The sequence below is a fragment of the Paramormyrops kingsleyae genome, chromosome 17 (genome assembly GCF_048594095.1).
Source record: "Paramormyrops kingsleyae isolate MSU_618 chromosome 17, PKINGS_0.4, whole genome shotgun sequence".
Lineage (NCBI taxonomy): Eukaryota > Metazoa > Chordata > Actinopteri > Osteoglossiformes > Mormyridae > Paramormyrops > Paramormyrops kingsleyae.
In genome coordinates, this window is record NC_132813.1 from 8,477,659 (window position 1) to 8,502,225 (window position 24,567).

Consider the following 24,567-nt stretch of genomic DNA (forward strand, 5'->3'; position numbering starts at 1 on the left):
GGTCACTTGACCACTATTCATGAGAAACTGTCGGATAAGTTGATAGTCATTTCTGGCATTATAAAATCTCTTCCGCCCTTTACCTGACTGGTTTCCGGTCATTTCCAGTGTCTCCAGCTTCACCTTATTCTTGTGTACTGCTTAGAAAGTGTGTCTTAGAAATTTTTAACCTGGATGTTAGCGTAGATATGATCGTAGCCTTCTGCCAGCAGAACCACGATTAAACCAGGATTTAAAAATGCAGGTTTGTTTAAAAATATAGAGTGGTCTCTTAATTTTTTCCAGGCCTGTATAAATAAGATCACTATTTTTAAGAATCGTGGAAACTGTGTTGACGGAGATAAACACATGCTGGTTAGATGTTTACTTAGCACCTATTGTCAAACTACACCTACTACTATTAGTTTTTAAAATCCAAAGTCATTAAGGTTGAAAAACTTTCAATAAATCTGATAGTAAAGTTCAACAATACAATCTTGCTCCAGTCCGAAATAAATAGTGTCTGTTGTCAAATGTAATGCTTCATTGAAATATGGGTTGGGTTGTGTGCATGTGTGCTTAGCCAAAGAAGCAGGCAGTGGAAGTTCAGCGTCATATCCTCACCTGTGTTTTTTTTGCAGTTATGTCAGCCTGTCGTGTTTTTGGAAGCAGACCTCATTGCTATGGCTGTGTGGGAAAGGGATTAAAACATTTTAACAATAAGTGGATCTTATTAACTTCATCGTCGTGACAATAATGGCTTCAGGTGACAAAGCTAAAAGGGCAGCTATGTTTGGTTTGTTGTCTGCGCTTTCACAGAAGGAATTCCTTTTTACTCGTTATTAAAAACACATTCATTTTGAACTCTCCCATTCTTCCCTGGGGCGTGTGCCTGAGGAATTATCATGTTGGCAAGAGAAATATCACGGTATGCTGAATGGTACAGTTAGTGACTGTTCATGACAGTTTTAACCTATGGGGATTATAGAGTGTACAGATGACATCTGAAAATAACATGCACCACCCACAGTTCCTGCCCCACAGTGACCCTGCTGATGTATTCAGATTTCATACAACAAGTTTGAATCTGTTTCTCATATTACCATCCCAATGTCTATGAAAAGCCATAGTTTGACTTACTTGGCATTAGCCATAATATGCTCTATATAACAATGGTAATGTACATGTTTGTATCAGGGTAAACGAGAGACAAGACTTAGACCCTCACGACTAGCTGGATATTCTTTGCTGATTTCACAATGATTTATTTATTACAGCATGGTAAAAAAAAAAAAAAAAAAGTATTTTTGTGGTAACTTACAATAGACATATCTCCTGAGCAAAAAAAAATAATCCTTATTTGGATCAGAAGAGTGACAGGAGTATTATGTGTACAGGCACTGTGCAATACACGTAGGTGAATAAAGAAAACTGAGCTTTTGTACATCTTCTCAAGCAAGTGCAGGCCTACATGTAACCAGTGAGGACAACGGCGCCATCATGTGGCTATCTAACACAAGGAAAATTACTTCATTTAAAAACTACAACGTAATGGTGACGTTAATTCCGCTTCCTTTTGGACAAACGGCATGATGGGATTGTGAAGGAGTTTGGGAGTTTGAATGTTATGGCTGACATGTAGTTAGGTCTCCCTGAATCTACATTTTTGGTAAATCGACTGCTTTAGTGTTTGCCCGTAAAAGGTAATCATTGTTATTATTTAGGACCAGACTATGAACACACGTTTATATAAGTTTTGATTAATTCTTTTTGTGAAACCGCGCAGTTTTATGTGTTTATATACGAAAATAAAGATTGATTGGTAGCTAGCGAAAGCTAAGTAGCTGGCTAGGTAGCCAGCGAGAGATTAATACGTTGCTCAGTATCTAGAGTACCTAACTGCTGTTATTATTTATATAGATAAACCATTCTTATGCTAAAACATTTAAAATCTTACACATCTCCATTAGTTGTTGACCTTATTTCTAATATTTAAGAACGAAACTTGGTAGCCAGCAAACCGGCTGACGTTAGCTAATCGCCATCTGGTCAGACCAGATAGTTAAATCCAGACCTGCCTACCTATGCTTTCCAGGTGTTACATGCTTTCGAGGACTTTCGGATATAACTTCTTAAAACTCATGAGGCAAAACGCAATTATGTAGCTAACGGAGGAAACGCGTATTTCTAACAGTGACCAAAAACTAATGAATGTGGGGTGGCTTTAGCCTCGGCTGCTAGGCCTCCGGTTGTGTGGCATAATTTTTGGGTGAAATGAAATATATATTTTAATAAATGTGACTGTCAAGTAAAATTAGTTTGACCCTAATTTTGAGTTTTTAGAAAGCTGTTTAAGCATGCAAGGTTTCATTCCATTCGTATAATTGGGAGCATTACGAATCGGGTAAATCTTATGTTGTTGCGCAAGAATGTATTTTGAATCCTTTCGATTTTCAGGTTATGTATTCTGAGTGCTTTAATAGCGCACACATGCCCTACCAATTGGTAAATTTACTTGTGTTTATAGTCTATACATGTGCTTATATTTAGTTTATTTTTGCATACAGTGCTTGTAATGTACCTTTTGTTTAAATATTTAAAAAGTTGTCATTGTTGAGCAGTGATAAAGGTCTTTTTCCACCTTCTGAATTCTGCTCAACTATCTGAGGTTGTGGTATCTTGATGCAAATGACTATGCATGCCGTTTAACTGTATAGAGACCTGGACAGTCTGGAATAAGACTGTGCAAAGAATTACATTTGGTCTTTGCATTAACTTGGTGCTTTTCTCAACCCCCCCCAGCAGCAACCGTGCCCCGTCGCGCCCCCACCCCCAGCGGAGCGGTCATGTGGCAGGAAGCTCGTAAACACGAGCGCAAGCTGCGCGGCATGATGGTGGACTACAAACGCCGCGGCGAGCGCCGGCGCGAGTACTACGAGAAGATTGTAAGTGCTGCTGTTGCCAGTTTTTCACCTGTGTGCGTGTGACCTGTGTCCTACAGCCTGTGCACATGTGACCTGTGTCCTACAGCCTGTGCACGTGTGACCTGTGTCCTACAGCCTGTGCACGTGTGACCTGTGTCCTACAGCCTGTGCGCGTGTGACCTGTGTCCTACAGCCTGTGCGCGTGTGACCTGTGTCCTACAGCCTGTGCACGTGTGACCTGTGTCCTACAGCCTGTGCGCGTGTGACCTGTGTCCTACAGCCTGTGCGCGTGTGACCTGTGTCCTACAGCCTGTGCGCGTGTGACCTGTGTCCTACAGCCTGTGCGCGTGTGACCTGTGTCCTACAGCCTGTGCGCGTGTGACCTGTGTCCTACAGCCTGTGCGCGTGTGACCTGTGTCCTACAGCCTGTGCGCGTGTGACCTGTGCGCGTGTGACCTGTGTCCTACAGCCTGTGCGCGTGTGACCTGTGTCCTACAGCCTGTGCGCGTGTGACCTGTGTACTTCAGCCTTTGTGCTGTGCAAACTTATGGAATATTTAAGGCACTCAGTCCATTAAAGTGATGTTGGTGTGTAGCTGACTGGGTTAGGCCTGTGTGCCTGTGATCGGCAGGTCATCGGCTCAAATCACTTTGCTCTCTTCTGTATAAATGTCTGTCTCAAGAAGGAGAGCAAGATGGGGTATGTGAAAATCAAAGAATTCCAATGTACCTCTACCTATACTTATACAGAAGTATCTTTTCTTTTCATTAAGTTCAATCTACTGCCATATTCCCAGAGGATACCGGCAGGATTTTGGCACTCCAACTGCATAATTAGGCTGGTAGAGAGCAGTAGGTAGAATTTAGGCCCTGCCACTCATTCATTTTACTAGTTATTTCTTTTCCTGCAGTGTTTTTTTTTTTTTTTGTAAGCGGATGATCCGCAGTCTCGCTGCCTTTGAGCGACAGAACATGCTGTTATCGGGTGTAAATATATTCCTGTACCCTGCAGAAAAAAGACCCGGCGCAGTTTCTGCAAGTCCACGGCCGGGCCTACAAGATCCACTTGGACTCCGCCGTGGCTTTGGCTGCCGAAAGTCCTGTCAACATGTGAGTTTAGAGGAGCCTCAGGCCTCTGAGGGGCTTTTCTCTGTGGCAGGCTTCCAGGTTGATGCCCTTGTTTAGTGTTCCTTAAAGCTAAAGGCTGCGTGGTCCAAGTGTGTCCCGTTTCACAGCTTTAAAATAAACCCTGAGGTCACAACTTTATACACGAACTGTAGATATATTAAAATGGATCATCTTCCACCTTGTGACTCTGTCCAGGATGCCTTGGCAAGGAGACACCAACAACATGATTGATAGGTTCGACGTCAGGGCACATCTGGACTACATCCCTACCTATACTCCTCCACTGCTGAGCACTGTGTATGTACAATATGTGGTGTTACTACAATTAAAATTTGAATTTTGCTCTTGGAAAAGTGTCCTGGGTGCAGTAATCGTCTTACAAGGGGGATATTTGGCACAGCTTTCCTGATCAGTTCGGTGATCAAATATGATGATGTCATCTTTTTTTTTTTATATATATAAGTGCTTATTGATTAACTGTTTTTGTTTTGTTTTTTTGTCGTCATCTCATTGCTAACAACACGCTTTATGTCTGTAGCCCTGCAGAGCAGGAATCAGAAGAGAGGAAATGCAACTATGAGCGCTACAGAGGACTTGTGCAGAATGACTTTGCTAGCAGTAAGTCTAATGGCTCTTTAAAAAATATAAATAAAGGGATGATATGAATTTTCAGGCATGACTTGTTTACATAATCTAACCAGAGGTGTTTGCTTGTCTTGCAGTTTCGGAGGAGCAGTGCCTGTACCAGATCTACGTAGACGAGCTGTACGGAGGCCTGCAGAGGTCAAACGAGGAAGAGAAAAAGAAGTGAGTCCAGCATTGACTGCTATCCGATACAAATGGAACGTCTAAATGGTGGTAATCTACTGAATGAGGTCACCGAATGCATGATATTCAAACCCCTAGACTCTCGGAGAAGAAGGCAACTATTGGCTACACCTACGAGGACAGCACAGTGACAGAAGCAGGCAGGGTGTCTGACAAAGGGGAAGATGAGGACTCCGAGAACAGCGAGTCGGATGAGGATGAGGGCATCCCTGACATCGGTGAGCGGGCTGACCGGCTGCCCCCCCGCCAAATACCCCTGGCTTTTAGTGCTCATTCATTCTTAAAAGCTCATTCATTCTTAACCTGTGGGTGTTTTTGCACGACTTCAGATGTGGAGGTGGATGTAGACGAGCTCAACCAAGAGCAGGTGCTGGAACTGAACAAGATGGCCACGCCGTACGGAATGACTGAGGGGGACTTCGTCAGGTGGGCGTGTCTCTGCGTCGCCTACGATTGGTGGAACACAAATCAGATCAAACTAGCAAGGATTTGCAACATAATAATTAAGTGGTTTAGTTACTAATAGTGTATTAAAATTTAGTTCATGCCATCAGAATATCATGCATAAAGCTAATCTATTTTGTTTAGATTGGTTTTTATAATTACTTGGTATAACGTGTATCTTCCTCTCATTGAAATAGCTGATTTTTTTTTTTGGGGGGTTTTAAATTAGCTGTTAAATGCCTTTTTAACTACTTGGTGGTTTTATATATTGGAGTTACTACATTAAAAGCAGCAGTGTCTCTGTTTCATAGCTTTGCCCTTTTTGAGTTTGTTCTAAATTTCTATGAAATGTTAATTTTCTCTTTCCTGTGACTTATAAAGTAACTATGTAGTGGGTTATTCATTTTGCTCTCAAAAGAAATTGTTTTCTGGATATTTTCTTATACTGTAATTAATCTTTTTAAACCCAATACACTGAGCAAACCTAAGTATCCTAAGGAATTCACAGTTAATGAAACCTTCAGCCGGGCGACTTATTTTTACACGAGTGAGCAGTGCTGCCAATGCCAGGTTCGTTGGTAACGTTGAGACGTCCGGAAGTCTGATACGCAGAAGCCACACGATCTGCGAGCGATCTCGGAGAGCGTTTGAGCCTGCCTGGGCTGACCGGTGCCTTTGCTCGGCAGGATGCTGAGGAAAGACAAAGAGGAAGTGGAAGCCATAAAACACGCCAAGGCGCTGGAGGCCGAGAAGGCCATGTACTCGGTAAGGAGAGAAGGCTCCGCCCCCCCTAGACCTCCGTCAGTCATATAAGGATCCGTGTGTCGCTGCATGTCTGTCACGGTTTTTCATAATTTTTTTTTATTCATTTCTGACTAATGCTACAGATCATTAGTTTGTCGTTTTGGCGTCGTTTTCATAGGGCCGACGTTCTCGCAGGCAACGGAGGGAATTTAGGGAGAAGAGACTTAAGGGTAGACAAATCAGCCCCCCCAGGTAACCCTTCCCTAGAAGATTTGATATCTAGCATGATCCCTCATATCAGGTTGATGAGGGCGGGCGGTTCCTCCATGTTGACTGTTCCTGTGTTGATTTTAGCTATGCCAGGAGAGACAGCCCAACCTACGACCCCTACAAACGGTACGATATCTTGTCATTTGTGTATGTAACTGCTTAAAATAGTATTTTCATGGACTGATAAATGCTCCAAGTATGAGCATTTTATTTACTCGCGACCAGCATTGTAATAAAAGTTCAGCTGGAGGTGAATCGGTCTCCTGTCACCCCCGCAGCCCGCAGTCAGAGTCCAGCTCGGAGTCCCGGTCCCGCTCACGCTCTCCGGGACACGACAAGATCACCTTCATCACCAGCTTTGGGGGTAGCGACGAGGAGGGGGCCGCCCCTGCCCCGCCACAGCCGGCCGCCCACACCAGCCACGCCCCCCCCAACTCTCAGCACCACCACCCCGCAGGTCATAGCAGGGGCTCCCGGTCGGTAACTTTCCTCTCCTACTTTTCATTGGTCGTCTCCTCCTGTCAATCACTCGTTTCCTCCCCCTATCCCCGTCGAGATGCGAATTATATTTGGGAAATTAACGGTGTTGGGGTGGAGGAGGACGAAAAAAAAATTAAGCTCGCCATGTGATCCTTGGCCTGCAGTTTGATTTATGCAAAACACTCAAGCAGAATTGCCTGCTTAACAGATCATAAAAAGCATTTACTTTGGTGACTTTAGAAGAGATGCGTTGTAAGCTCAGTTCATAAGGGGATTGAACCCCATGGTGTCATGGTTGTCTGACAGTTTGTGTGCTGCAGGAAGTGTGTGTTTGGTGGTGGTGGTGGTGGTGGGGGGGGGGTTGCATAGAACATGTTTGGGGACCATAATTTCATTTTTCAGGTTGCCATTTGGATAACCTCAGTTTCACAAAAAGAAAATCTGTGAATGCAATCAGAAACTAAAAATGCCAGAAGTCTTATATTTTTAGTTACTTGTGGTTCAGGTTATGGCTGGGTAGGGATTAAGGACATCTTGATTGGGATTAGGGTCTTTCCCATAGAAATGAGGGGAAGGTCCTCATTTGGAGGGGTGTGTGGGTGTGGGTGTGTGTGTGTGTGTGTGTGTGTGTGTGTGTGTGTGTGTGGGTGGGATTAATACACAGTCATTTATGGCAGTTTTTCTCAACCTGGTCCTTGGGGACCCCCAGACAGTCCATGGTTTCACTCCTTCCCAGGTCCCTCGCAGACATTCCAGGGAGCAAAAACGTGGACCGTCTGGTGGTCTCTGCGGACCGGGTTGAGAAGCGAATTTATGGGATCCGATTTCAGAAGTTTTTCCTTCACCATCATCTTTTCGTGATTTTTAAAAAACAAATGGTTCCAGACCTAAGTGTCTCTACGTGGAGACACACAAGCTCGTTTGATCACGAACACCTCTCTTAATTAACGTCGCCTCTCAGGAAAGAGGCCCAATGAGTGACTCTGTCCCCCATGTGTGTGTGTGTCTCTGTTTAGCAGACGCCGGTCCTCTTCCAGCCCATCTTCTTCCTCCTCCTCCTCGTCCTCCTCCTCCCGCTCTTCATCCCGGCGCTCGTCGTCCCGCTCGTCCAGCCGGTCGCGCCGCGCCCATCGTCGCGGCGGCCGGGACGCCAGATACTCGCGTTCCCGCTCCCGATCCCGTCGTTCCGACTCCTGGTCCCGGGGGCGGGGCGGCGGCGGGATCCGGCGGCGGCATGGCCGGTCCCGATCGCGTTCCCGCTCACGCTCCACTGACAGAGGGCGGCGTCACGTGGCCCGGAGGCGCAGCAGGTAGGAGCGAACCCCACACGTCTGGGAATACCGCGGTGAGACGCCCTGGAAGCAGCAGTCAGGAGAAGGAGGAATTTTCATTTGTGTATTTTTTTCTTAAATTGTAACATTATCCATCTATCTTCCAACTGCTTAACCAGTATAGGGTTGCGGGGGCCCTCAGGCCTGTCCCTAGTGTAGGGGGCAAGGTCCGGATACAGGGAATTATGGGAAATTTAGACACACCAGTCAGTCTGCCTTTTCTTTGCGATGTCGGAGGAAGCTTACATGACATGGGGGAGAACATGCAAACTACACAAAGCATGGATGGGATTCAAACCCACAACCCTGAAGGTGTGTGGCAACAGCGCCCCCTGCTGAGCCACTGATTTTGTATGAATTACATATGGGAACTTGATCTTTGGGGGAAACGTAACTTTATATTGTTGAAAGGGCAGTGGATAGCGCAGCTATTCAGAATTGTTGGTTCAGATCTTGGTACGGTAAAAGTACAATTAGTGTTAATGGACAGTAACTTTTATCCAGTGTGTGCATTAACTTGTGCCAGTCATACACAAAGACTCTAGGTTTACAGACCAGTTAAACTGACAGTTACAGGCTTACAGACAGGTCGACTGGAGACTTATTTCTCATTGTTCTGATCATTAATCTGTTCAATGCTTCATTCAGCTTAGCTCAGTGTGTGTAATATGAATATAATGTGGTCAACGGCTCTTCCCAGTTGCCCTAGACCACGCAGTCACCATCCAATCGATCACCATCTACAGGTCGATCTTTCAGGCACTTTAAGAGAAGTTAACGGGGCCCCATACCGGCAGCAAAATATACCGACTCCTACTTATCAACTTTTGCTATCTTGTAAAAGTTGCTCTGACTGTTAGTAAGGTTGGAGATCACTGCCCTGGAGTGCTTTACATATATAAACAGACACAGCACACTCTGCAAGTTGGGGAGGGGGGAGTGGTATCGCTGTTGGTGTGATGATGGTGAATGCTGTTATCGTCACGCCGGCCGCTGTCTGGGATCGTGACGTAACTCACCTTTCCTGTTCCCACCAGGTCTCGCTCGGGCTCTCGGACCGGGGACCGTTTGCGTCGGCAGGGCCGCAGTGCCGGCTCTCGCCGCGGGGGCAGCAGCAGCGCCAGCCCCCCCTGTCCCCCGCGCACAGCCGCTCCCCCTCCCCCGCCCTCCGGCACGCCGCTTCCGCCACAGTGGCTCTCTGTGACAAGCTAAGAAAGTGAGTCCCACCCCCCAATTTCAAAAATGGCGAGAGCCGTCGCACGGTATTCCCCGCCGGACTGACCGAGCTTCTCCTCTCCCTCTAGGCCTGACATTCCTGCCGGTAAAGAGACGGGAGCTGCCAAAGTCAGTAAGAATTTGATCTGGCTGTGTTTGTTGCTAAAGTCCGCGCCTCAAATCTGACAGGCTGACAGGGTCATCACTCAGGCCAGGGAGTCCGCCCCCTTCCTGCTCAGAGGCTGCCCCTCCCCTTCCCCACGCACACGTTCATTTCCAGCTCGAATGCCTTAATTCTCTTTGTGACACGTATACACACACATGCACTCGGAGGCTGGATGTCTGCGCCCTGTCTGTCGCTGACTGGACGCAAGGAATTAAGATGCATTTTTTCCCCCCCTCCTCTTCTGTTTGTGCTTTTCTTTGCCTGTATATCTGTACAATGTCTGTGTGGTAGAGAGAGGTGAGGCCCCCAGCTTGTTATACATCTGTGGGATTTGCGTGCTCCTGTTAAATTCATTTATTCATGTATTATGTAGCTTTTTGTTTGTGTGTAGTTGGGGCGGGGAGGGGGGGGGGGTTGGGTTGTATTGACCACAAGAGAGCATGTTCTGGCCTCGGGGAGGGAAGAGTCTCTTTGTGATCTCTGGGTCGTCCGGGACGTCTGTCCTCGAGTTTGTTTAGCCTTGGCGTGTCACGGCACACATGCTGTGTGTTGGATAACAAGGTGAGCAGGCGGAGGAGAGAGAGAGAGAGAGAGAGAGAAAGAGAGAAGGACAGTGAGGCCCAGGTGTAGCGCTGCAGGGCGAGGGTGGTCACGGAATTTCAGCAGGCTTGTCAGGGCAGGCAGAAGCAAGCAAACAGCAAACCAGTCACACCGGATGGAGGACGGAAACCTACATTTTATTTATTTAATTATTTATGAGGGGGTTTATGTTCAGGGTGATGGACAGCAGGGAGACTCTGGATTGGGGCGAGTGTGACTGGGGTGCGCGAAGACAGTGTAGTTCCCCACAGCGGTGAAATGGCCGCCGCCCGCTCTGGCAAATCCCCGCCTGTCCCAGACTAGCGTGGCGAGCAGAGATGTCGCTCCGGGCGGGAGAGACGATATCAGAGGGGCGGGATTGATGTTGACCAAACTTGTATGCGAGTATGACTGCACGCCCAAGCACCTGGGATTCGGGCAGTACCTGAACGGCAGAAGCAGCCCCCACCTCGGACGGAAGCCGTGGGGGGGGGGGGGGATGCCCCCATTCAGCAGTCTGAGCCGAGCCCCCCCAGCCTCCACCCCCTGCTTCTTAACTCACTCGACTCGGTCCAGCCTTCTGAGCTGCCCGCTTTGTTAGGAAAGGCGTCTCTTTGTCTGATTGTGTGTGTGTGTGTGTGTGTGTGTGTGTGTGTGTGTGCGTGCGTGCGTGTGTGTGTGTGTGTGTGTGTGTGTGTGTGTGCGTGTGTGTGTGTGTGTGTGTGGTGGTCCTCCTCTCTGAGAGCACACTGTAGTTTCATGAACCCGGGTGTGGCTCAGACTGCTCTCTGATGGCGGTTAGTAGCCTTGCCGCACCCCACCACCAGCTCCCCCCCCGCCCCACCGAATCTTATTCCTGACCATGTGCTGACATGCCTTGTGTCTGTTACAGCCCAAGATGACCCCCCAGGAGAAGCTGAAGCTCCGGATGCAGAAGGCTTTGAACAAGCAATGTGAGCATGCACATACACACACACACACCCCTAGTGAAAGCTCAGTCCTCAGCCCTGATTGATGCAATGTTACACTGCTTCACACTCGCGCAACTTCGTGCAGTGGGAACAGCTGTCTAGCTGGGAGAGCCCAGCATGTGTTTACTGTGGGATGAGATTGTCCATCTCTCACTTAACACCAGATCGCTTATGAATATAAGCATAAATACTTGAGCGACTAACGCCAGTGTAGCTGTGCAGAGCGCTCACAGAGCGGCAGTAGGCCAGGCACCTTTCCTCGTTATGCAGCCTGGGGTGATGAGGTCTCCCTGGGCACTGGGAGCAGGGTCTGACTCTGGAGAGACTGACGCCTTCCTGTCTGCCCTCAGCCAAGGCGGATAAGAAGGCAGCCCAGGTGAAGATCCAGCAGCAGGAACACAAGCGGCAGGTGCGTGGTCATGGTCTGGTCATGGTCGTGGTCGTGTTCTCTCACATGCACAGAAACGCGGCCCGGTCCCGGTCACTCTCCTCCTCGTGGCAACATCGCAGGCTGCCTGTTCCTCCGCAGACGATCCTTCCACAGTTTTCTAGTGCATGCTCTCCTCACGGCTCTGCACTTATCTTTCTCTACCCTTCCGCCCCCCCCCCCCCCACTACTGCAGGAACGGGAGGGCGAGCTGAGAGCCATGGCGCGCAAGATCCGCATGAAGTAAGTGCACGCGCGGGTTGACCTCGAGGGCCTTGCTGGCGGGATGTAGCACTGGGGCAGGTCGCTGTGTCCCGGGGCGGCGGTGATGCGGTGGTGCCCGTTCCAGGGAACGTGAGCGGAGGGAGAAGGAGAGGGACGAATGGGAGAGGCAGTATGGAAGGCAGAGTCACTCCCCCTCCCCCACCTACAAGTATGGTGAGTAGCCACTTTTCACGCTGCTTTAGAGTTTTAAGATACCATCGTCATGTGATAAGGTGCGGAGACCTGACAATAGTAATAAATCTTTATTCTGTACCCAGGCCGGGAACATGGCTCATCTAGAAGGTATGTAAAGACTTCTCTCTCACACACACACACACGCAGACACCCAGGGGCCTCCGTGACACTCAGGGCCACTTCCACCCCGGCTGAGTCTCACGGTGTGTCGGATAGAGTGCCAGGGAACAGGAACACAGCCCCCCGTGTGCTGGGGAGAGAGCTGTCGCAGCAAACCCGCCCCCAAATTGTCACACCACAGGATTCACAGCTGGTGGGATTCAAAGTTGGTTTTTCTTTCTTTCCTTTTGTAAATGACTTGCTGGTTCTGTGTATAAGGAAGCTTCAGTTGGTAACATGGGTATTTCATCCTGTAATGAAAATGAAATGAAAATGTTTTCAATTAAGCCTAGTGTGATATCATTAGCCAGCTCTGGATAATTCCAGGAGGGAATGAATGTTTATAAGAAGACAATTTGTACTTTGTAGGTTTCTGTGTGGGTATTACAGTATGATGCCTTTCCCTTCAGGAAATCTCGGTCACGCTCACGCAGTCCATACTACAGATACTAAGAGATGAACCCCCACCCAGAAGAACACTTCCTCCACATCTTCTCTTAGCCGGACCTCTTGGCTGCGGTCGTCACACCCCCCCAGCGGTTTTTTTTTTTTTGTCTTTTCTCCAATGGAGGTCATTTTCACATAACCGACTACTGAGCAGATTCTGAGATGGAGACAGTGATGGTGAGACAGTGATGGTGAGACAGTGATGGTGAGACAGTGATGGTGAGACAGTGATCCGACCACGTCTGCGAACCCCCGAGAGAAGTTTTATACCAACAGAACGGCCAAGAAAACGAAGCGCGGTGAGCGAGTCTGTAACAGCAGTGTATTTCTGCGAGCTATAAATATGGAAACAAAAAATTACAATAGATACAATAAATTATGATCTTTCTTTTGTTGATCACGGCATTAGGCTGGAGGAAATATAATCAGATATTTTGATTATATTCAAATCCTGTGAGGTATTACAAGGAAGTAATCCCAGATCACGTTCAAAATTATCCCGAGTACGAGAACTTGGTTGCATTCAGGTGGCTGTCCCCTTCCATCGGGGACCTGGTGACAGATGCTGAACTGGCCATCCCCACATGATGTACGCTTAGAAATGAAACGAGGATCTTGTGACGTAGCTTTGGTCTGTGCCTGACTGTGGATGTCTAACGGCACTGGAGGACAAGCTGGGATGGCGGGAAAGATGGTCCTCCCATGTAAATAAATTCCCTCAGATTTCAGATGAACTACCATGAATATGAAAGGTGCTAATTTGATTTTAAGTATCTTTCTTTCCATACTCAATCTCTCCCTGGCAAATTAAACTGTATATACTGCCCTGTTATTAGTGACTGTAAAGGCAAGTTATTTTTTTGTGTTATTGGTAAATAACTCTGCTTACTGGGATGTTCCAAATAAAAGGCATATGAATAATACTCTGCACACCTGGGTCTTTTTTTTTGGTGAATCTGCGGTCACTCTTGGTGTATGTGGGTATGAGGTCACCCTGCCTTGAGCCCTATACAGTGAAAAGGCGTTTGACGTGGAGAGCCACATTGCCTAAATTACAGGGTCCCCCCCCCCCTCCCCAAAAAAAAGCAACACCAGTTAATATCACCCAAGTTCCTATGAAGTGTTAATATGTTTATAAACAAACTGCAATAATTAATGTGCAACAATGTATACATATTTATCCTTTAATTCATGCTGCTAATTTCAAGTGATTTGCTTTAACAAGTGCCCTCAACGTATTTCTGGCTGCTTCTGTTTAAATAAAACCTGCTTAAGCCAGTGTCTGGAGTAGGGCTCCTGTTTCCCTCCACCAATAGGTTCCAGGATTGGTTACTTGCATCCTTTCAACAATGTGAACATCTCCATGTGATAATCCAAGATTAACCATGGCTGACAGATTGGGAATACCAGTCTGTACTATGAGGACAATATACCTGTACATTGGAGGGAAATCTGATGTGGGTTCCGATATTCTATCTTCATTCCCTGTCTTCCAATGGCTTATTCTAATCAGGATCTGGAAGCTCATCACAGGGCACAAAGGCAGGGGTATGTCCTGGATTGGATGACAATTGACTGAGGCACAAACGCACTCATACAACACAAATAATTTCGGGAGATGCTTGTCATTGGACTGTCAGAGGAAACTGGGAAAACCACAAGTGACAGGAAGAACATGTGAAACTCCACACACCCCCAGGATGGGAGTCGCACCCCGGCTCTGGACACCCACAGCAATGGGTGCTACCTTCACCAATGTTTATGGAGAGTATGTGTGAGTACCTGCCAGCTTAGAAACTGAAAAATAAACCCAATAATGTATTTCTTTCCCCAAATGAAACGTGAGAATCATTGCACGGTTCTCCATAACACAGGAAGGCTCCATTACACTAGGTTTAGGAAAGTCAATTTCTTCAGGGCGTTCAGGGCGTGTTGGTTTTTCTTCTACTTAACGTCCTGAATGTTTCCCTCATTGTTCGTATAAGAAGTTGCCTCAGCCGGTGTTCCTGGTTTAAATCATTTAATACTTGAGAAGTCACTCAAAAGATACAACCGTTCAAAAGGCTGCAGTTCCCCACCTTTGTTTCACTGGCTGTGCCAACCCGGCAATGTCTCAACATGACTGTGTGGTCCAGCCGGAAAACGTAATGCCTGGCGTCGTGCCCGTTATGTGCCACCCTGGGAGTATAACCATGCGCCACCGGGAAGCTGAATAGTGTAACAGTCCACCCTTTCAACGCCGTGGTCATCTACGTCCTCTGAAAAAATTCGGACTATTTTAAAACGGCTCGAATGGGCAATTCAGTGTCATGATACACATAACTGCACACAGATAATACAGAATCATGCCACAGTTTAATCCTACACCAAAATTACCGGTCAACATCCACCTTTTTCAAAAGGGTTGCGTATCCTTTTGTGAAAGCAACACAGTAAGATACTAGACTGGCAACTTCACCGGCTGAGAACTGAACCACAGATTTCTGTTTGATCTACCTCGACAAGTTCCCTCCTGAGGCAAATGAAACATGATATCAATGTTGTCTTCCAGTTGTTCCTTCCTCGACTGGCCTCTAAAAAGACGTTTTCGGGCGTGGAGTATCTTGTCGGCAGGCGGCGCTGAATTCTTCTCTTACCCCAACCCCCCCCATTAAAGTTGCAATTATCTGAAACAGTACAGCTCTAATTCGAAGCAAACATTATACTCATGGAGGAAACATCTGCTAATATATAAGTATTTACATGCAAAAAAAACTTATTTGGTAGTATATTTTGTTTTAGACACATTTAATTATTTTGATTCATTTGTTAATTATGATTATTAACTGTATAACATCTTTCGCAGTGTGTATGCTTAAATGTAACTCTCTACTAGTCTAGAAAGGCAAAAACGAAAAGCAACTTTAGTTTCGGAATCAACCGGCCACACGAACACCTGGCTTGTGCGTCCTCAATAGCTGAACCCACTTCCTCTTCACCCACATCCTTCAAACAGGGTAGGCAGCAGTGCCCGATCACTGCACTTTTAATTACAGCACACGGTATTTTTTTATGAAAAGAGAGGCGACACAATGTTTTTACATATTAAATTATAAAACGGTGGCGATCCCGAGTGTAACAGTGCCGGGGATGTCACGCATTTCGGAAGCGGTGTGGAGCGAAGCATGAGGCGGCTGGGGGCGGGGTCGGGGTCGGAGGATCACTAACGGGCGGCGCCTGCTGTTATGCCTCCCCAGCCCCTTCTCCTCATACGCTGCGGGGCTCGTAGCCTGAACTTGAACACAGTCTGTGACTGAGGACTGCAGCGTCGGCCGTGTCTGAGAAGTAGTCACCCAACTCCGATCTCTCTCGCCATCTCACAAAATCTTATCATTATATAGATATTTGAGGGGGCGCAAAGCAGAGACCCCTGGATCCTTGCTGCGAACAGGATGTCCCGACGTAAACTCGGCAGCCGACCGCAACACCTGAGTGCAATTCAAGGTAAGCGTTAAATTAGAAGATCGCGTTATTTATCGCTGATCGCAATACTGGTACATTTAAATCATACCGCCTTTTATTCCGTCCCTTCTGCAACTGGCCGAACAGATTAAATAGGGCACCACTGTCCCTCCGGCCGCTGAGTTTGTAATTTCACTTTTCTCCAAGTCCAGGTTGGGTGCACCTTGACGTTAAACTTCAGTCACACATATACTGTTAAGAAACCATCTTAGGTGCCGTGCACAGGTCGTTCTTGTTTTCTGCCCGGTTATGTGTTTATTAGTCCTACCTGCTGGAGGTTGTAAAACAATATAGGCTACGCATCGACATTTTCTGACTCTCGTAGGGTACAAGGCACCGCACTTCCTTATTGCATCTTGCCGGTAAAGCAGGTTCTGCTTCGTTTTTCCACGTTAAAAGTCTTTATATTTATCTTTTTTGACAAGACAGGAGCGCTTCTTAGGAATGTGGCGCAGACCGCGTGTTAGAGACGCTCGGTCCTTGTGACAGAAGGAGGGGGGGAACTTGCTTATACCTTCGCTTTCTCTCGATTAATTTTACTCCCCCCTCGTTTTCCCTATCTTTTATGCCCTCTGAAATGACTGCATACTTCGTAGAATATTTTTTCTGCACTCACTGGCAAAGTTAAATGACCTCCGCTATTTTCATTTCCCCGTATTCAGAAATGTTCTTAAGCAGTTTTTTTTTTATTTCTTTTTGTAAGTTTTTTCGTCTCCTGTGCCTCCCTGACCACAAACGTCCTGACCGCGCCTTGTTCGTAGAGGTGCTGCACGAACCCTAGGCATGATACGAACAGGAAAGGTGACATTTTTGAATAACCACTTGTGAAATATTTCCTCTTCAGCACTGTCTGTACCTGTTCCAGCACTGATGACTTTGCTGGGGCAGGTGTATCCAGTCTTCACTCTTACCATGCTCTCATGACAAAACAAAAGCTAGCGAGTGGTATATTGCTGGTGGCCCCTGTTCAGGACAGATAACGCTGATAACGCTGAGTGGGGACCCTACGTTATCACCAGGCGTCTATCTAGTCCCAGGGTGTCTTCTTGGGACGCAGGACAGCTGAAAGAGAACTCGTTTATGAAATCAGTCAGTCCTGATCGTGTTCAGTTATCGCATTATGAAAGCCTAATAATTCAGTGATGTATATGGATTCTGCTGTCCATCAACCGTTCGGGGGTCTTGGGTTTGGCAGTCTTGCGTCATCACTTTAGAAGGGAGTCTTGCATTGTGTGTGTCCTCCTTTTTGTATCTCAGCATTCATTATCTGACGTGTGCCATATGAAATTATGGTCGTCGTTCATACCCTGATGTTTACAGATGCTGCTGTTGTTGGTACATGAGAGAGAGAGCGAGAGCGAAAAAGAGAGAGAGAGAGAGAAAGACAGAGATAGATTTGTGCAGCAAAGACACCTGCCTAAACGACAGACTGGCAGTAGCAGGAGCAGTTGAAGTGGTGCTTGTGAGAGGAAGTGGTCAGTGTTTGCTGACCAGACAGAGGTTGCTGACAAAAGATAGATGGGGGGGGGGGGGGGGTAATGTTTAACTGAAGCCTGTCAGAAATGTGTTATTTTCAGAAGGCAATTCATTATTTTCCAATAGGTTGTTTTCCGAAAGCAACAGGGCTCTTGTGTTTTGACAGAGGCTGTCCAAGCTTCTTGCTCATTTTGAATTCCCCAGTTCAAAACAAAAAGAAAATAGAGAAAGAAAAATGTCAAGCTAAATATTTGCTCTTCATCGGCGCCGGTCGTCCGTCTGTCTTTGATCTGTCTTCCCAAGACGTACGGCTTTAAACGCGTTTTCCTCTTCTGTGCGTCTGCAGATGCGTGTGAGCCGGGCACCGTCGCTCCCACTGAGCCCGTGGCCGGGCCGCTGCTGCTGGAGAGGGTGTCGCAGGTGGAGGCAGGAGGCCGTGACCTCCTGACCTGTGGCCAGTGTGGACAGGCCTTCCCGCTCGCTCAGATCCTCGCGTTCATCCAGCACAAGCAAGGCGGCTGCGGCGTGGAGGCGGTGTGCCAGGGCCAGGCCGGTCTCCAGGGCCATACCCCGCCCTCCCCAGCCAGTCGCTCGCTGCAGCGGGGCCCTCCGGTGGCCAGTGGGAGGCTCGAGTCGGGTTACGTGGAGCTGAGGAAGGCCACGGACCAGAGCCGGGGGGAGGATCTTTACATGAAAGCCGAGCACAGAGCAGGTGAGTGTCGGCCCCTAATTAATGTTTTTGTCCCCCTCCGTTTAACGAACTTCCCCCAGTCCGACTCATTAGCTCTGCGTTGCTGTGACGGTGATGCCTCTGTGAGTTAAAGACGTTGGCACTAATTATGTGGAATAGACCGGCAGCCCTGCACCATGGCCCTGGGGGTGGAGGGGGGGGACGGTGGGGGGCGGGAAGGGCCGACCCAAAGCTCCCGGCGCTCCCAAGCACCTGAGCTCACCCTCATCTCCTTGACTCAGTCTCTCAGGTGAAGTGGCCAGGTAAACACTGCACAGGCAGGACACCATGCTCAGCCTGCCAATCCCCCCCCCCGCCAAATGCAGAATGGTACCTTCCAAGTCACATGTACCATTAATTTCCACAAATTTTCACTGCTAGTCATACTGCGAATGATCGGTATGTGACAAATAAAATTCAAATTTGATTTCTTTTGCTGGCCCAGGGTTCTTCTAATAAACCAGAGGCTGTCGTCTGTAGCATTCCTGTCCTGGGGGGGGGGTTCGAGTGCTTAAAAAATCTTGGGTTTTTAAAAACGCGCAGTGTAGCTCAGCTGTAATTCATGAGGGGAGGGCAAAAAAAAACAAAAAAAAAAATAGGTCATCTAGGTGTTGTTTGTAGGCGCTCTGAGTTATGGACCTGCAGTTCCTGTTGCAGGCCCCCGCCAGCTGTCCATGAGCGGGCATGTGCTGGGCTGGGGGGGGGGGGCGAACCAAACCGGTGTCCATCTAACCCCCAACCCACCGCCACCACGAGTCCCAGCCGTTTCTCGCCTGCCCTGCGTAGGCCTGCCCGCACTGCGCAGGTGTCAAACTTGCAGCTTGACTTTGCAGTGACACTTTCAAGATATGGGGAGGAGGTATTTTCAAACCAGCGAGGCGAGACATGCAGAAAATGCACCCAAAGAACCGGTGGCCATGTGCAGAGCAGGGGAGCGGGTCTTAAACACCCGTACGTGTGCAGGTCTCCCCGCTCACCAGCACGCCTGGCTGCACTGGCACACGTGCACATGCACACTCCCGTGCGCGCGCTCCCGCACATGGTCGCACTTCCTTCCTTTGTGTAATGTTCCCCGAGCCCCACTGAAGTGCGGCTGCTCTCCGTCACGCCCTCTGCTTCTGTCAGTCCACAGCCTCCCGTCTCTCTCTCAGTCCCTCCCTTGCCCCGCTTCTCGTTTCCGTCACCCTCGGCTCGTGAACTCGTGCGGTCTGGCCCTCGGCGCTCAGTGCCCTATCTTTCGTTCTCTCAAACACCCCGGCTGTACGAACGTGGCGGAGCGCGGACCAAGGCGAGATATCGCCTCTCAGTCCTCTCTCTTGTTTACATTTTTATTTTCCAGCTTAGGCAAAAAAAAAAAAAAAAACCCAAAACAAAACGAATCTAGTTTTTCAGTGAAATGATTCTTTATTTTTTTTTTGCCCAGAAAATGTGACCATCTCCTGGATGATGGGCCCGTGCATTTGTGCCAGTGTGTTCAGAAATGACTGTGAGGGACCCGAGCTGAATTTTAAAAGCAAAAGATGCAGTCAATCTGAAACATGTTTCACGCAAAAAGTGTCCCTTCAGAAACAGGTAGAAAGTCGCGAGACAAACCGTCCGCCAACGTTTGTCTGTCCACCCACTTCCTTTCTGCTTTTATTTCATATTTAAAAGAATGTATTACAGGGTTCCCTTCCATTCCCCCCCCCCCCACCCCCCGCTGCCCCATTCCCGGGGGAGAGGCGACTCGTTAGAGCTCACAGCCAATCTGCATTTTTAATTAGCAGTTATTGCCGCTGCTTAATATTCAAGTGCATCCTCAGGCCAAATGGGAATCCTTACAGAGAGAGAGACAAAAAGAGAGAAGCCAGCTAGGTATTGTATTTCACCCCAGGATACAGAGACAAAGCACCCCCCCTCACCACCCCCACCCCCAAGGGTGAGAGAGGAGGTTGTACAAGGGTGGGAGTTCCCATCACTGGGATGGGAATGGGGGGGTATTTTGTAGCGTTTCTCAACCTGTTAAGCATTTTGTATTTTTTTTTCCCTCCTGTTCTCTTTTGTCTTCCCTCCATCCTTCATGACGTGTCCTCACTACTGCTTTCAGGGATTTTATTTCACTCCAGGCCGAGTGGAAGACTCTCCCATTTTTAATCCACACACCCCCCCCCCCCCCCAATAAAAGACAGAAGGATTTTGACTTTACGAAACATAAGAGGCTTATACCATTCTCGCTTTGAACCCAACAAAAAAGTGTTTTTTTTTTTGCCCCATCTCAATTTAGTTGAATTTTTTTTTTCTCTTCATATTTCGGTTTATGCGGAAAGAGCTCATTTGTCAAGGGGGCTGACTCAGGCCTGATTTGCATAAAGCCTTCGTTTTCTCCGTTCCACTAATTAGCAATTTGCAGCTTTAATTGGCGAGTGGCTGGAAGGAAGAAAAAAAAAAAGGACGACAAAGCTAACGACGTTTAAAAATATCTCCAGATGTATTTGAGTATCCATCCACCCCCCACTCTCCTGTCTTATCATCCACTGCTTTGATCCATAAACACAGGGACACCTTAAATAAACCCCCCCCCCCCCCCCCCCCCCCCCGGTACAGACGTTTGACAGTTTCAAGAGGGTCTTACTTACCTGATGTTTCAACCAGATGTAAACTTTGTGGTTCACCGGATGTAATAAGATTAATCTTCAATTCGCACCTTTTTGTGGTAATGAGCATGGTAAAGTTAGAGTGCCCCCCCTGGCTGTCACCTGAGAGCTCTGTGTTTGTCTGACGGCCTCCCTCCCCCCGGTGTTTGTGTTTGTGCACAGCAGACGAGGAGCCTTCGAGCTTCACCTGCCAGGTGTGTGAGGCCGTCCTCCACAGTGCCTGGGCGCTCCTGCAGCATGCCCAGCACGGCCACGCCCTCAGCATCTACCAGGAGGACGCCGACTGGCTGAAGCCCCCCGACGTAGCAACGCTGGACCCACGGCACCTTAGCTCCACCCTGGCCTCCGCTTTTGCGCCCACCTCCTTCCGTCTCCCCATCGGTGTGGCCACCTCCCCCTCGTCCGGCCAGGACCTCCAGGCCCTTAACTTCTCGGTGCGCCTCCGCGAGCTGGCCGAGGGCACCACCGGGGGCGTGGTCCTGTCGCCCTCTCCGTCGCCGCCCGCCGCCTCGCCTTTCCCGCAGCCCCTCCGCCAGCAGACTTTGCAGGCCTGCGAACTGTGCGGCCAGCGCTTCCAGTCGCTGCGCAGCCTGTCGGCGCACCGGCGCACGCACGCCAGCGAGCGGCCTTACCGCTGTGGCCTGTGTGAGCAGGCCTTCTCCCAGAGCGGTGAGCTGGCCCGGCACATGCGGACCCACCGGCAGGGAGCGGCAGAGGAGGGACCCGGGGACGAGCGGGACATCAAGTCGAGGGGTCAGGATGCCCTGGGCGAGGCATCTATCATGGCAGCCCGGGACGCCGCGGAGCACCTGAAGCATGGGCTGGTGTCTCTGGCCCAGGGCCCAGAGCCCGGCAGGGTCCCCGGTGGGCGCAGCCTGCTAAGCCTGGTCCAGCCACATGGGGGCGATGGAGAGACGGAGGCTCCTGGGGAGCCCCAGCAGGCTTCGCCCTGCGGCAGCCCGTCCGATGGCTCCCTAGAGAGCGGGGAGACCGGAGGCAGCGGCGAGAGCGGCATCGCCAGCGGTGACTGCAGCCCCAAGCGGCGGGAGCGGGACGAGCGGCCCCGAGAGTGGGAGAGCGACCGGGAAGCGGAGTGGCAGACCGGACAGGCTGCTGTGGTGCGGGATTGGCAGCGGGAGGGGGAGAACATGCGGGGCCCCACCGTGCTGGTGGCGGCTGGGGGGAGGAAGAAGCGAGAGGAGGCCTGCGAGTACTGCGGCAAGCGCTTCCGCAACAGCAGCAACCTGACGGTGCACCGGCGCAGCCACACGGGCGAGCGGCCTTACCACTGCGGCCTCTGTAACTACGCCTGTGCCCAGAGCAGCAAGCTGACGCGGCACATGAAGACGCACGGCGCCCGCGGCACGCGTGCCCCCTTCTTCTGCCAGTTCTGCAGTGTGCCGTTCACCGTCTACGCCACGCTGGAGAAGCACCTGAAGAAGGCTCACGGCCTGAGCCACGCCGACGTGGGCACCCACAAGGCCGACGGCGACGCCGCCCTGGAGCCCGGCGTCGCCGCCTACTCCGAGATGCGCCTCGTTGCCGACGACTACGCCGAGACGTGCAAGCGAGAAGATACCTCAGTGGTCGCCGGGGATGACGCCGTAGAGCGTGCCACAGCCTCCGTCTGAGGACCTCGCTGTCCGGCAGAGCCTGAGGTGGGGGGGGAGGGGTCGCTCCATGCCCCTGGCCTCTCCGGCAGAGCCGACTGATGGTTACCACCCATCCCAGTAGCAATAACCTGATACCAGCAAGAACACCAGCACACACACTTCTGCTAAGCACTTGTCATGTGGCCAGTCAGGACACCCCCACCCCCATTTTCAAGCATCGTGGTGTTTGGCACAGAAGCACCTTTGACCTAAGACCTCGGCGACATCCGTACCATCCTGACAACAATCCGGATGCCCCAAGTCCTCGATCCACAGGAGGATGCAGTCAGCAAACTAACAATTACCCCGCAAAGGGCTGACCTCATACATGTACTGGGGGGGGGGGGGGGGGTGAACTGACCTGTCTGGACTGGAACCCTGTGACTGGAGAGGACTACCAGTGACGTACCTCCAGAATCATGGAGGAATGCGATGCATTTTGGGTAACCAGCCAACTTGATTACGGCTACCGTGACCCTGTAGAGTGTGGCCCGTTTCCATTATTTTTCTCCATGGTGACATTCAGAGACCCTCCTCACAGACACAGCCCTGCAAACGTGGGCCACCGTCTGTGGCAAAGAGCCCAGTGGAATGGTGTAGTTTCCGGGACAGAAGCTTGAACCTTTGCACGGGGGGGCGGGGAATTAAATTGAAATTCACAGTTGATTGTCGGTTTGCAAGCACAGTAGACTGACTTTGAATGGCCTCAGGACGCTCTCCTCTAATTTATGTTTTTCATGCTTTTTTATCTCTACTTCGTCTTCTATTGCCTTTCTATGCATCGACAAATTGCTGTTTGTACTATCCAAGAAAATAAGAAACGGGTGAATTTTGTATTTGTGAGGGGTTTTTTGTGTATATATATATAAAATATACACAATCACACACACAGACACACATGTACTTAATGAAGTGCTTGAACACTTACGCATGTTTTGCTGAATGGGAAAAATATATTATTATAAAATATATATATATATATATATTTACCCACATGTGAATTTTTTTTTTACTTGTATATGGGCACTTTGAGTGACCGTAGTTGACGAAGTGCTGAACTGTTGTGAAAAGTCAGGGCAGAAAGTTCTAGTAGGTGCTGGTGAGCCAAAGAGCTTCCTGGTTCTGATATATGAGCACTTCTGTGTCTGTTTAATGTTCTGTGTATGCAGGGAAAAGTAATATTGTTTTTTTTTTTCTCTTGTATTGAATTGAAATTGTACACTGATGGCAGGGAGTTTTTTTTTTTCTGAAGCCCTGTTTTTGGGGCATAGAGCATTTATGGAAAAAGTGTGTGCTTGTGACCAGCTTAATTGATTAATTGGCTTATTCAGGGACCAGTGCATTGTAGACTAGGTACAAGGAGAGCCTTTTTGTCGTCATTCCTGTCATTATTGTGGTTCCTTTTATGCCTCTGTCTGCTGGCTGCCTCCTGTACTCTCCCCGACAGCTGCCCAGCGGCCGAGCCCTGTCCTGCGGGCAGAGGGCAGCTTGCTTGTACACTGACTCTATACTGTTACTGATGTAAACGTGAGCAGGACTATTAAAAAAAAAAAAAAAAAAAAAAAGAAAGAAAAGAGATCAACAAAAGGGAGACGTGTCGTCTTTCTGCCGGGTCGTGCGGCGAAGGTGAGGCGTGTCGCAGCCTGTTTGTCACGTTCATTCAGAAAACGGAGCGTGGAGTCCCGCTCACCTGGGCTGTAATTAACTTTCAGCTTATGAATGTTTAATGTTGCTCCCGTGTCGGAGGAATCCCACCCGCGCAGTAAGCCGTTTCTGATCTTAATCCAGATCTAGCGAAACGTATAAGTGCAACCCCCCCCCCCACACCCCCGTTCCTTTGCTCTGAGGGTCTTTGTGTATATGCACCTCAAAGGGAAGGTGAGCTTAGAATATCTTAGAACTCGTGACACAAGTGTAAGGTGGAGGTGAGAGGGTGGTGCTGCTGCCGGGTATGTGTGAGGCACTGCGTGTGGGGTGAGTGGGGGGGGGGGGGGGGGTAATAGTGCTAATTGCTGACTCCATTGT

At 49.1% G+C, this 24,567-nt stretch overlaps 2 protein-coding genes across 3 annotated transcripts; both read left to right on the top strand.

The window, feature by feature from the left end:
• Nucleotides 1–1,560: 1,560 nt before the first annotated feature.
• Nucleotides 1,561–13,473, top strand: clasrp (CLK4-associating serine/arginine rich protein). Its single transcript, XM_023813645.2, is given in 22 exon segments — nucleotides 1,561–1,682; nucleotides 2,782–2,924; nucleotides 3,915–4,012; nucleotides 4,226–4,327; nucleotides 4,569–4,648; nucleotides 4,753–4,837; nucleotides 4,937–5,076; nucleotides 5,188–5,284; nucleotides 5,989–6,067; nucleotides 6,225–6,298; nucleotides 6,401–6,442; nucleotides 6,595–6,792; nucleotides 7,813–8,106; nucleotides 9,165–9,256; nucleotides 9,259–9,343; nucleotides 9,432–9,471; nucleotides 10,980–11,040; nucleotides 11,409–11,467; nucleotides 11,682–11,728; nucleotides 11,835–11,923; nucleotides 12,028–12,052; nucleotides 12,514–13,473. Coding segments are annotated over 21 exon segments (1,929 nt in total). The 5' UTR covers nucleotides 1,561–1,682; nucleotides 2,782–2,825; the 3' UTR covers nucleotides 12,557–13,473.
• A 2,085-nt stretch (nucleotides 13,474–15,558) lies between these two features.
• znf296 (zinc finger protein 296) lies at nucleotides 15,559–24,353 on the top strand. Of its 2 annotated transcripts, none has more exons than XM_023813650.2 (3): nucleotides 15,559–16,033; nucleotides 17,874–18,239; nucleotides 21,053–24,353. In XM_023813650.2, the coding sequence occupies exons 1-3, from the start codon at nucleotides 15,982–15,984 to the stop codon at nucleotides 22,519–22,521; spliced, it is 1,887 nt and encodes a 628-aa protein (XP_023669418.1). In that variant the 5' UTR covers nucleotides 15,559–15,981; the 3' UTR covers nucleotides 22,522–24,353. The 2 variants fall into 2 exon arrangements, with proteins under 2 accessions (XP_023669418.1, XP_023669419.1); XM_023813651.2 differs by having other exon boundaries at nucleotides 21,056–24,353.
• Nucleotides 24,354–24,567: the final 214 nt, after the last annotated feature.